This window comes from Alosa alosa, chromosome 6 (genome assembly GCF_017589495.1).
Source record: "Alosa alosa isolate M-15738 ecotype Scorff River chromosome 6, AALO_Geno_1.1, whole genome shotgun sequence".
NCBI classification, from domain to species: Eukaryota; Metazoa; Chordata; class Actinopteri; order Clupeiformes; family Clupeidae; genus Alosa; species Alosa alosa.
The window spans coordinates 32,976,785-32,989,284 of record NC_063194.1 but is presented as its reverse complement, the minus strand read 5'-3'; the positions used below and the strand labels follow the sequence as shown (position 1 = coordinate 32,989,284).

Sequence of the window (12,500 nt, the reverse complement as noted above, 5' to 3'; positions counted from 1 at the left end):
ATGCACTAACACACACACACACACACACACACACACACACAAAGTAAAAACACATTAAAACAACTGTGGTGACAAAAGAAACTATAAACACACAGGTCTTAACTACATATTGTATGACATATCAACATAGCATATTATATCATAACCTGCTGCTCTACTGCTTGTTAAGTGGCTTTTTGATGTTTTTTTTTTTATGTTGTTCTGTAATAGGCTACGCCCTCTGCAGCATGGCAGATGAACAGCGCCATAATTGGGCATTCCTGCTGCGGGAAGAGGGTTTGAACACACTAGCACTACTACCGTCTCCCCTATCCTGAACACACTAACACTACTACCGTCTCCCCTATCCTGAACACACCAACACTTAACACTACCTTCTCCCCTATCCTAAAACACACTAACACTACCTTCTCCCCCATCCTGAACACACTAACACTACCTTCTCCCCTATCCTGAACACACTAACACTACTACCTTCTCCCCTATCCTGAACACACTAACACTACTACCTTCTCCCCTATCCTGAACACACTAACACTACCTTCTCCCCTATCCTGAACACACTAACACTACCTTCTCCCCTATCCTAAAACACACTAACACTACCTTCTCCCCTATCCTGAACACACCAACACTACCTTCTCCCCTATCCTGAACACACCAACACTTAACACTACCTTCTCCCCTATCCTGAACACACTAACACCACTACCTTCTCCCCTATCCTGAACACACTAACACTACCTTCTCCCCTATCCTGAACACACTAACACTACTACCTTCTCCCCTATCCTGAACACACCAACACTTAACACTACCTTCTCTATCCTGAACACACTATCTTCTCCCTATCCTAAAACACACTAACACTACCTTCTCCCCTATCCTAAAACACACTAACACTACCTTCTCCCCTATCCTGAACACACTAACACTACCTTCTCCCCTATCCTGAACACACCAACACTTAACACTACCTTCTCCCCTATCCTGAACACACTAACACCACTATCTTCTCCCCTTTTCTAAACACACAAACACTACCTTTTCCCTTATCTTGAACACACGACCACCACTATCTTCTCCCCTATCCTGAACACACGAACACCACTATCTTCTCCCCTATCCTGAACACACTATCTTCTCCTTACTTATTTCTGCCCTAGTGGCACTGTACCTTTACTGCACCTTAATTGTTGCAAGTCACTGTGGATAAAAGAGTCAGCTAAAGGCCTGTAAATGGCAATGACATAGGAAGCACAAACCATGACAACATGGGTTGCCATGGGGATGATGTAAAGAGTGTTGAGTGCAGGCTGAAGAATTAGTGAAGATGATGATGGTGATGATGAGAGGAAGAGGAGAGAGCCTGCATCCAATGTCTTCAAAATAATTGGAATGTTCCAGAACTGATGGTCAGATGTCCCCATGGCAAATGTGCCATCCTCAAATATTTCAGACACCCCTAGTAGGACCTCATGCTGCTTTCCATCTACATATTATGTCATGTTTACATCAAATCTACATAAATTTGTGTACAGTATGCCAGGCCATGCTTACGTTAAGCCTCGCTGTCCTTTAGGAATGACCAGAGAACTTCCTATCAGAGTTCTGGGCACAGTTAAGGTCCTAATGTAAATGATGGGCCAAGCACAAGGTCTAAAGTCTAAAGTCTGGGTATTTCCCGGGTTTCTCCTGCATTTCAAGGTCATCTCCCGGCAACCTCCCATTGTTATTTCTCCCGGAATTTGCATGACCGTCAAAATTCATTTTAAAATCATGGATCCATTCATTTTTTCTGTTAGTCTGACATTTCACAGGTTGCCAAATTGGGTATGAAATACACCCTGCCTACACATAGTGAAATACACCCTGCCTACACATAGTGAAATACACCCTGCCTACACATAGCCTACACAATACACCCTGCCTACACATAGCCTACACAATACACCCTGCCTACACATAGTGAAATACACCCTGCCTACACATAGCCTACACAATGCTGAGACATTACTGTGCAGCCATGGAGTCTCGCAAGCAAGCGGGCTAGTTGAATAGCCTTGGCTGTCAAATTGTGAGAGAAGAAATTGTCTGATTAACACATCACATTATACCGGTTATTGAGTGTTGTTGATACACAATAGGCAAATTGTGTTCCTACTCCCTGGAACATAATCTGATAGCAGCTTTGGAGTTTTGGAGGTGGGCTAGGCTGCAAGCAGCAGGTGGATACTTAGCCACGTCGTATCTCTCTTTTGGTAAAATTAAAATAGCGACTGGAATGGAATGTTGCAGTCATATGATACATATAAGATGTGCAAACACTGATCCCCCCACCCCCCCAAATGTTGGCAGGTATGTCCTAAGCACAGACATTAGTGGGTCAGCAAAAAGCTGCCTCACACCACAACGCTGCTAGTTAATGCACGAGAACTTTGCTCATAGACTTTGCACTTTGCCCAGCATTTGAACTAGGGACTCTGTAGTCTTTGCTCATAGACTTTGCACTTTGCCCAGCATTTGAATTAGGGACTCTGTGGTCTTTGCTCATAGACTTTTTTACACCTGCTCAGCATTTGAATCTAGGGAATCTGTATTCTGTGGTTGTTTCATAATTCTGGGCCCTCTCTGTTAAAACTGGTCATGGTGCCCTCATCCCCTCATCATAGGCCTGTGGTGGAGGAGAGAGACGAGACGAGAGCCCTTGAGCTCGTCCGGTCCTGTCCAGCGGGAGCTCTTACCTTTTGGACACTCGGTAATGAGCCGTGGTGAGCTCGCCTGTCTCGGGGTTGTGCACGGTGGCCCTCCTTAACTAACACCCCCAACGCAGCAAGCAGAGAGAGAGGGGGGGGGCAGGGAAAGAGGAGGAGGAGAGAGAGAAAGAGGGAGGAGAGAGAGACAGAGGGAGAGAGAAAGAGGAGAGAGAGAGAGAGAGAGAGAGAGAGAGAGAGAGAGAGAGAGAGAGGGGGATAGGAGAGAGAGACAGAGGGAGAGAGAAAGAGGAGAGAGAGAGAAAGGAGAGACGAGAGAAAGAAAGAAAGAAAGAGAGAGGTAGAGAGAAAGAGGAGAAAGGAAAGAGAGAGAGAGAGAGAGAGAGAGAGAGAGAGAGAGAGAGAGAGAGGTTGAGGGACAGGAGAGAGACAGAGTGCACAGAGAAGAGAGAGAGAGAGAGAGAGAGAGAAAGGAGCGGAGAAGTTGCTAAGAAGAGAGAGGGAGAGAGAATATATTATATATAGAGAGGAGGAGAGAGAAGAGAGGGACAGAGATAGAGGAGAGAGAAAGAGGAGAGAGAGAGAGAGAGAAAGGAGAGGGAGAAAGAAAGAGAAAGAAAGAAAGAAAGAGAGAGAGTAGAGAGAGAAAGAGGAGAAAAGAGAGAGAGAGAGAGAGAGAGAGAGAGAGAGAGAGAGAAAGAGGGGGATAGGAGAGAGAGACAGAGGGAGAGAGAAAGAGGAGAGAGAGAGAGAGAGAGAGAGAGAGAGAGAGAGAGAGAGAGAGAGAGAAAGGGAGGATGGAGAAAGAAAGAAAGAGAGGAGAGGGGAGAGAGAAAGAGTGAGGCAGAGAGAGAGAGGAGAGGCAGGGACAGGGAGAGAGAGACAGAGGAGAGAGGAAAGAGAGAGAGAGAGAGAGAGAAAGAGGACAGGACATATATATTATCAGGAGGAAAAGAGTGGAGGAGGAGAGAGAGAGAGGGGACAGAGAGAGAGAGAGAGAGAGGAGAGAGAGAGAGAGAGAGAGGAGAGAGAGGGAGAGAGAGAGAGAGAGAGAGAGAGAGAGAAAGGGAGAGCGGGAGAAAGAAAGAAAGAAAGAGAGAGAGGTAGAGAGAAAGAGGAGAAAGAGAAGGGGGAGAGGGGTGAAAAGGATGAAAGGGAGGCAGAGAAAGAGAAACAAGAGAGACAACAAGAAAGAGAGAACAAGTGAGTTATTCCATGCTGGTGGAAAGTGAAGATGTGATTGGTGCAACAGGTGCAGCAGGTGATCCCCCCAGGACAGGTGCTATGGCCAGGGCTACGCGTCCATATCGGTGTTCCCTTTTAGATCGGACTGATTTTCAAGGACTTGTTCAAAGCCCAAGAACAGGAGTTCAATATTCCTCTTCAAATGATTCTATTCCTTGTGGCTTTAAGCCTTCAGAAGCTAATTGTAAGAGATTAACCATTACCGGCCAAATCCTCAGATCCCCACTGACCTCATCTGCCAGGAGATGAGGCCTCCCGACCCTGCCCGCTCAAGCCTGTTGACCACACACATACACACCATGTTAATATAAAAAGCACATTTTTATATTAAAGGTCTGGAGGCAGACCCATTGGGTTTCAGCCTCCCCTGTGTTAGAGAGAGACTGGCAGCAGCATCTGGACAGTGGAGGTGGGGCACAGGCATCATGCGTGTGTGTTGGTAGTGTGTGTGTGAGAGAAGAGGTGTGCGTGAGAGATGGAGAAGGTGTGAGGTGTGGTGTGGTGTGTGAAGAGAAGGAAGTGTGTGTGTGTGTGTGTGTGTGTGTGTGTGTGAGTCCGATCCTGCCGAGACTGCTGCCAGTGAGGTCATGCATCAGGAGGAGGTGGGCGGGGCTTGTGTTGGTTCTGGGCGGGGCTCCAGTCCTGTGGGCGGGCCTTACCTCTTGCTGACGCGGTAGGGGGCGGTCTCCAGCACACCTGTGATGGGGTTGGAGATGGTGGCTCTCGCCAGCTGGGCCGCCCAGAAGGAGTCGATTTAACCTGTACAGCTGTGTGGCCCTCAAGAACCTTGCCACAGCCACCTGATCACACAGAGTAGAATGGACATTCCCGTTCCCAAAAACGCTGCGTTTGGATTCTCTGTCCTATCGGCTTCTTCTGTCCTCTTTCCCTTGACGTGTATGGGACACTTAACATCCTCAAGGTAAGGAAAGGTAAGAAGCTGAATTCATACAGGACAACCGCAATGTTAAGAAAATCTGACTCCGTTTACACTAAGCTACATAGTTATGGGAGGGCAGGTGTAACTGACGTGTCATGTTGACTGGTTGTTGCTACCTGGCATAAGGAATTGTGGGGCGTCACTATTAGCCTTCCTATTGTAAAGGATGTCTAAGTGCACCCTATGTTAAAAGAGATTTGAAAAGGAAGCACTGAAGCACCTTTCCCTAAGCATGCGAATGTGAACGCACAAAAAGTCCAAGTGTCCCAATTTTTGTTCTCCGCACTCGGAGGGGTCCAGTGTGCAGACCGACTATGCGACAGATAGAAATGATGATATAAGTGAAGAAATTGCATCCCACTTTCCGTGCCAAATGTTCCACTAACGACGGCAAAGTGAACAGGGTTATAACTTGTGCTGAGTGGCAGGATCAGGGTTTGGGAATCAGATTAAGGGCTTCATTGAGGGAATGTTTAAATATGTTAATCATTGAGAAAAAAACAGACTATATAGTTTTAAACAAATGTAACATTTGTAAATCTATAGTTAAGCAATGTACAGACAGATACACAAATAAATGACCATAAATCAATTTTGTGTAACAACATGACAAGACATTTGGTCAAACAAAAGTGAGAGATGGATGTTGTGACACTCTGTGATACTCCAATGGCCTCCCATGCCACTCATGACTTTTCAGTGATGTCATGTTAGCCTGACGAGCCAGACGCAGATGTTGATGTAGGGTCTGGGGACTCACCATTCGCAGTGCTCAGTCCAAGGGGCGGGATAATCGGTTGTCTTTTAAATTCCCTCTGCACGCAATGGACAGCGCTACAACTCCCGCGGGTCCCATCCGTTTTCCACCAAGCGGAGCTGGTTAGCTGGATTCAAACTTTGCCAGCAAAAAAACAACTCATGTCCGCATGTTAATAACAGCAGCATCATCTTCTTTGTTTCAAGTAGCAGGAATTCCCGAACCGTTGCCAACTCTGCCATCCAATCATTATGATAGGCCCACCACCGACTCTATACAAAATGTGATTGGCTGTCGAGTTTAATTTTCAGCTACTTAGCGGAGAGTTGCTAGACTACCTGCTGAATGAAGTCTAGATTTCTATGGGCGTAATGTCATGGCTCAGATTGAACACTTTCACTGATAGACTGAAATGCTGCTAGCAAACCTTTCTAAAGTTGAAACGGGAATGTTGAAACAGGAGTGTTGAAATGGGAGTGTTGAAACGGGAGTGTTGAAACAGGAGTGTTGAAATGGAAGTGTTCATAGCTTCAAGTGGGATTCCGATGTAAAGGTTCTGATGGAGATGCAAGACTCATTTGATGCCCCATGCAAAGTTCTGTTTGTAGAGGAATGTTGCTGATATTGCACATCATGTCCATTGTACTCTTTGTAATTCTACACTTCTTCCACTAGGAGGAGACACTACCTGCACCTCTGTGTGCATACCTCTACGGTGTAATACACACACACACACACACACACACACACACACACACTACAGAATGGAGCACAACAGGCTCTGGAGCCATCCTGTCGACTCCACACGTGTTGACACTCCACACACTGTAAAGCTTTCTACAGCCGTACAGGTGTGCAAGGTGGAATTTTGAATTCAAGGATTTCTGAATTCAAACACACACACGCGCACACACACAAGGCTGGGAACTTGGAAGAAGTTTGCCCACAACACAAATTTATTTGCATTTAATTCTTGAGTCAACTTGGTGAGTCAAAGACAAGTACAAGCTAGCACAACTGTCTTTGTTCTTAGAAGGAGAATCTCAGAACATGAACACAGATACACACACATTAATATACACAGACACACACATACACCCTGAGCTGTGGTGTGCATCTCTGTTCTTGTTTGGAAGGGATGGTGTAGATCTCTGATCTGGTTTGGACATGGTGGTGGGCATCTCTGATCTGGTTTGGAAGGGATAGTGTGCATCTCTGATCTGGTTTGGAAGGGATAGTGTGTGCATCTCTGATCTGGTTTGGTTCAGTTATTACCAAGAGCCAGTGTTGAGCTGACTAGACACACTGGACTGACCTGGGCTTCTGACTTGTTCTGATACAGACCTTAGCACACTTTTGTCTCCAAAAAGTATGTGTGTATGTGCAAAGGTGATTATGCAAGCAGATGATTAGGGTGGACGATGATGCATCCACCACTAAAAAACTAAAGTTAGAGAGGACTAGTGAAACCGACAGCCAGACAGACAGACAGCCAGACACACAGACAGACAGACAGACAGACAGACAGACAGACAGACCTACCCGCGGTTTGGCCAACTGTTTGACCTTAGCGATCTCGACGTCACTAACAATGTCATGGAACCGGACAATGTGGGGGCGGTCCCACTCATCTTCCTGCTTCACTGGGCCAATCATGTAGCGCGGATGGCGGTTGTTGTCAAAGTAACGGCAGAACAAACGGCTCTGTCTACGAGGAGTCTGCAGGGGGAGCCAAAACACAATGATTTACTCTCACACACACACACACACACAAACACTCTCTCTGTCACACACACATTCTAATAGATACATACAGTAAACACAGCCACACACAGACATAATTAGGCTGTCAACACATCAAGCGAACGAGACAAAGAGACGAGGCCAGTGCATTCCAGTACAATAGCATAAGCAAACATGATGAGACAGTGCTTAGGAGCTGGGCAGTGTGCTGGAATTACAGAGTCAGCCATCGGGCACAGGGGGCATCACACAGAGGGCATGCCAGAACACAACCTTATCTGAGCCAGAACACAACCTTATCTGAGCCAGAACACAACCTTATCTGAGCAAGAACACAACCTTATCTGAGCCAGAACACAACCTTATCTGAGCCAGAACACAACCTTATCTGAGCCAGAACAGAACCTTATCCGAGTCAGATCTGAGCCAGAACCCAACCCAACACAAACACAAACACAAACACAAACACAAACACAAACACAAACACAACACAATGTTGTTGGGAAATGCAATGATGCTTAAAACCATGTGTTAAAATCATTGTGCTTTTAGATGTTATCGGTGTGGGGACATGTGTGGTCCAGACCTTCACCCCTCTAAAATGGTTTAGCCCAAGGTCTTGTCATTGGGGAAGCTGTGGGGGCTGGCCTAATTACGGGTTGGGGGGCTGGCTCAGCTTGCACGCTTGATGGTGCACGTGGACTGCTCTGGTCCTTAACAGTAATACATACAGATCTATCTAGAGCAGCTAATTCAAATAACTGCTAGGCCTTGCTGCTTTCCAGAGTCCCAAAATAGGTGACTTATGCATCTTTATGTAACTTTATGCACCCTGGGGTTTTCGCTCAATTGCTTGTGCGCTCCACTCCCAATCCAAGGGGCTGCAGTTTGCATGTTTGAGTACGGGTGAGTGCAAGGCTGAGCCACGGGGTCAACACACGCTGGTTACATTTACTTGCAACAATAAAGGGGCTACTGGGCTTAGGAATTGATAAGCAGAACCCAGTCCAAACAGTTTTAAATCATTTCTAAATTTTTGAAAGGTTTTTTTTTTTTCATTTTAGTTCTGCTTATAAATTTTGGTTCTGCTCATCGATGCCACTTCTGGTTCTTTCTTCTCCATTCTACTCTGTTCTAATTCCACTCTGTTCTAATTCCACTCTGTTCTTCGGTTCCCAACCCTAAAGGACAGCAGACACTTAGTGGATTCTCAGTCAAAGGTGAAGCTGTATGGAGCAAAAATGGCAGATTCAACCGATTACAATCGATTTTGGGCTGACTGATTTTCTTACACTACGCATGCTCTGGCACCAGGCTCTCCCTGTGTTCTACAGTCGTTAGACCACAAACACACACACACCAAATCGTTAGCCCACAACTACGTGTGTGTACACACACACACACACACAGACACACACACACAGACACACACACACCAAATTGTTAGCCCACAACTACATGTGTACACACACACACACACACGTCTCACCATCTTCAGACCCTCTCCTCTGCACAGGTATTTCGTGCTTCCTCTTCGGGCTGGAAGTTGCCCTCAGCGTGATAAGCTCTCCGCCCTCCCCTCTTCCCTCATGCCGTCCTCCTTCGCTTTCTCGCCCTCCTCCGCCTCCCTCCGTTTGGCCAGCTGGTACTCAAAGTACTTCAGGTTACCATTAGCCCGCTGGTGATCCGGGTCTGCCCAGGGAGAGGAACCAGACCCGTGAACGAGGAGAATAGATAATACACACACACACACACACACACACACACACACACACACACACACACACACTCAGGGTTCCCACTCTAAGTCAAATGTAAAATTCCCTGACTTTCCCTGTAAAAAAAATATAATTTCCTATACTATTTACTAACATATAGAATTTCCATGACTTACTATAATATTTACTAACATATAGAATTTCCATGACTTACTATACTATTTACTAAAATATAGCGTTCAAGAATATTTAACTTTTTAAATAAATGGGCATTTAATAAACAAAGTTGGGATACTCAAGGAAGCAGTAAAGCTAGTTCTGCGAGGAATATTTGTATTAATGTCTGTTGGCAAATAAATTTTACTGCAACAACAAAATTCCCTGATATTCCAAAACCCAAAAATGATAAAATTCCCTGACTTTCCATGTCTAGAATAGACTTTCCAAAATTCCATGATATTCCAGAAATGCCATGACCCGTGGGAGCCCTGCATACTGCACAAGCTGCAGCAGTGTGTGTGTGTGTGCGTGTGTGCGTGTGTGTGTGTGTGTCTGTCTCTATTCACCAAGCTGCAGCAGTGTGTGTGTGTGTGTGTGTGTGTGTGTGTCTGTCTCTATTCACCAAGCTGCAACAGTGTGTGTGTGTCTGTGTGTGTGTGTGTGTGTGCGCATGTGTCCACTCACCAAGCAGCAGCAGCCTCCTGGTGTAGTCCAGCCCTGGATGTGTGTGTGTGTGTGTGTGTGTGTGTCTCTATTCACCAAGCTGCAGCAGCCTCCGCGTGCGTGTGTGTGTGTGTGTGTGTGTGTGTGTCAGTCTGTCTCACCAAGCTGCAGCAGTGTGTGTGTGTGTGTGTGTCTCTATTCACCAAGCTGCAACAGTGTGTGTGCGTGTGTGTGTGTGTGTGTGTGTGTGTGCGCGTGTGTCCACTCACCGAGCAGCAGCAGCCTCCTGGTGTAGTCCAGCCCTGGATGTGTGTGTGTGTGTGTGTGTGTGTGTGTGTGTGTGTGTGTGTCTGTCTCTATTCACCAAGCTGCAGCAGCCTCCGCGTGCGTGCATGTGTGTGTGTGTGTCCACTCACCGAGCAGCAGCATCCTCTGCGTGCGTGCGTGCGTGCGTGCGTGTGTGTCTGTCTCTATTCACCAAGCTGCAGCAGCCTCCGCGTGAGTGCGTGTGTGTGTGTGTGTGCCCACTCACCGAGCAGCAGCAGCCTCCTGGTGTAGTCCAGCCCTGGATGTGTGTGTGTGTGTGTGTGTGTGTCTGTCTCTATTCACCAAGCTGCAGCAGCCTCCGCGTGCGTGCATATGTGTGTGTGTGTCCACTCACCAAGCTGCAGCAGCCTCCGCGTGAGTGCGTGTGTGTGTGTGTGTGTGTGTGTGTCCTCACCGAGCAGCAGCAACCTCCTTGTGTAGTCCAGCCTTGGTTCCAGCCCTGGATGTGTGTGTGTCTGTCTCTATTCACCAAGCTGCAACAGTGTGTGTGTCTGTGTGTGTGTGTGTGTGTAAAGATGTGTCCACCACCAAGCAGCAGCAGCCTCCTGGTGCAGTCCAGCCCTGGATGTGTGTGTGTGTGTAAGTTCTTATTCACCGTTGCAGCAGCCTCCGCATGCGGTGTGTGTGTGTGTGTGTGTGTGTGTCAGTCTGTCTCACCAAGCTGCAGCAGTGTGTGTGTGTGTCTCTATTCACCGCTGCAACAGTGTGTGTGCGCAGGTGTCTGTGTGTGTGTGTGTGTGTGCTGCAGGTCCACTCACCCAGCAGCAGCAGCCTCCTGGTGTAGTCCAGCCCTGGATGTGTGTGTGTGTGTCTGTCTCTGTCACCAAGCTGTGTGTGTGTGTGTGTGTGTGTGTATTCCTCACCAAGCAGCAGCAGCCTCCCTGGTGTAGTCCAGTCCTGGATGTGTGTGTGTGTGTGTGCATCCTCTGTGTTGTGTGTGTGTGTGTGTGTGTGTGTGTCTGTCTCTTATTCACTGCTGCAGCAGCCTCCGCTGGGCGCGTACATGTGTGTGTGTCCACTCACCAAGCTGCAGCAGCCTCCGCGTGAGTGCGTGTGTGTGTGTGTGTGTGTGTGTGTCCACTCACCGAGCAGCAGCAGCCTCCTTGTGTAGTCCAGCGCGGTCTCCAGGTCCCCCTGCTGATAGACGGAGTAGCTGAGGTAGTCGAGCACAGCGGCCGCGTCCACCTCAGTCTCCTCCCCCTCGTCCAGTTGCCGTAGTGCCTGGGCCATCCACAGCTCCGTGTGGTGGTAGTCCGACTCCGAGTAGGCAACCTTGCCCAGCTCGAAGCAGTCCTCCACCGTCATGGTGCTCTTGTAGGGCAGTTTGCCCTGGTCTACGCCTGGGCACAGGGCAACAGAGGAAACCGTAGCGTTATTAACACACATGTCCTCTTAAAGGTGCTCTAAGCGATGCCACAGCGTTATTAACACACATGTCCTCTTAAAGGTGCTCTAAGCGATGCCACAGCGTTATTAACACACATGTCCTCTTAAAGGTGCTCTAAGCGTTCCCAAATATCAGAAAGTTTCTCATTAACATTTCATTCATTTTTTTGCATGAAACTTTTTATGTGTCATGCGTGAGGTGATGAGGGCTAGTTATTTTAGGGTGCAGCATCAGCATGGTGTATCAGATAGAATAGCCTGACATGAGATATGTGCGATTCCAGGGTTGTATGTTAAAGGTGCTCTAAGCAGTGCCACACGTTTTTTAGGCTAAAACATTTTATGTCACTTACTGCAAAGATCACCTAACCAACCTCTAGCTGTCTGTGTCCTGAATAAAACGCGATCTCTGTGGACAGCACAGGCTCCAAAAACAACAACGAAAACAACCTGGGCAAACCTAGCCCATAAAAACATAACAAACTGTTCCAGCAAATCACAGACGAGATGCGCGTTTAGGAGAGTTTCAATTGCACGGGAGGGAGGGGGAGGAAGTAGTGAGCTAGCTGTCTGTTTTGTTTGAAAGTCAACAGAAGTGACGTTACCCAGCATCGCTTAGATCACCTTTAAATGTCTCTTACCCCTCGGAGACAAGAAATGCTCTTTTCTGATTGGCTGGTAGGGGGGGCTATTAATTATGTATATTAGGACAGCTATAAAGTAGATTTGAAAAACAAATCACTGTTCCATATGAATGCGGTTTTGAATGGTAACTATAACAACCATAGTAAATGACAGTTCAACTGTAACCAAGCTAACCACCCACCATTATCACAAAAGATCTTAGGGCAGAGCGCTGTGGAATCTTTGGTCATCACTGTGACTGACAGTAACCACAGTGAAGTGCAACAAAATGAACAAGTCAGCATCTTTTTACCCTGAACTGCATGTTTCCTTTGTGAGCTATGAATACAGGACTAGTGCCTCTTGCCTTAATGAACTGCATG

At 47.2% G+C, this 12,500-nt stretch overlaps 1 protein-coding gene across 1 annotated transcript in view; it reads right to left on the bottom strand.

The window, feature by feature from the left end:
* Window positions 1-12,500, bottom strand: part of p4ha1a (prolyl 4-hydroxylase, alpha polypeptide I a) — a gene marked incomplete at its 5' end in the record, with an annotated part of 20,274 nt that overhangs the window by 5,054 nt on the left and 2,720 nt on the right. The window contains 5 exon segments of the mRNA XM_048245519.1: window positions 1-5; window positions 4,619-4,689; window positions 7,199-7,375; window positions 8,889-9,091; window positions 11,193-11,447. The exon segment at window positions 1-5 is cut by the window's left edge and continues 95 nt beyond it. Coding sequence (XP_048101476.1) covers window positions 1-5; window positions 4,619-4,689; window positions 7,199-7,375; window positions 8,889-9,091; window positions 11,193-11,447 — 711 coding nt within the window.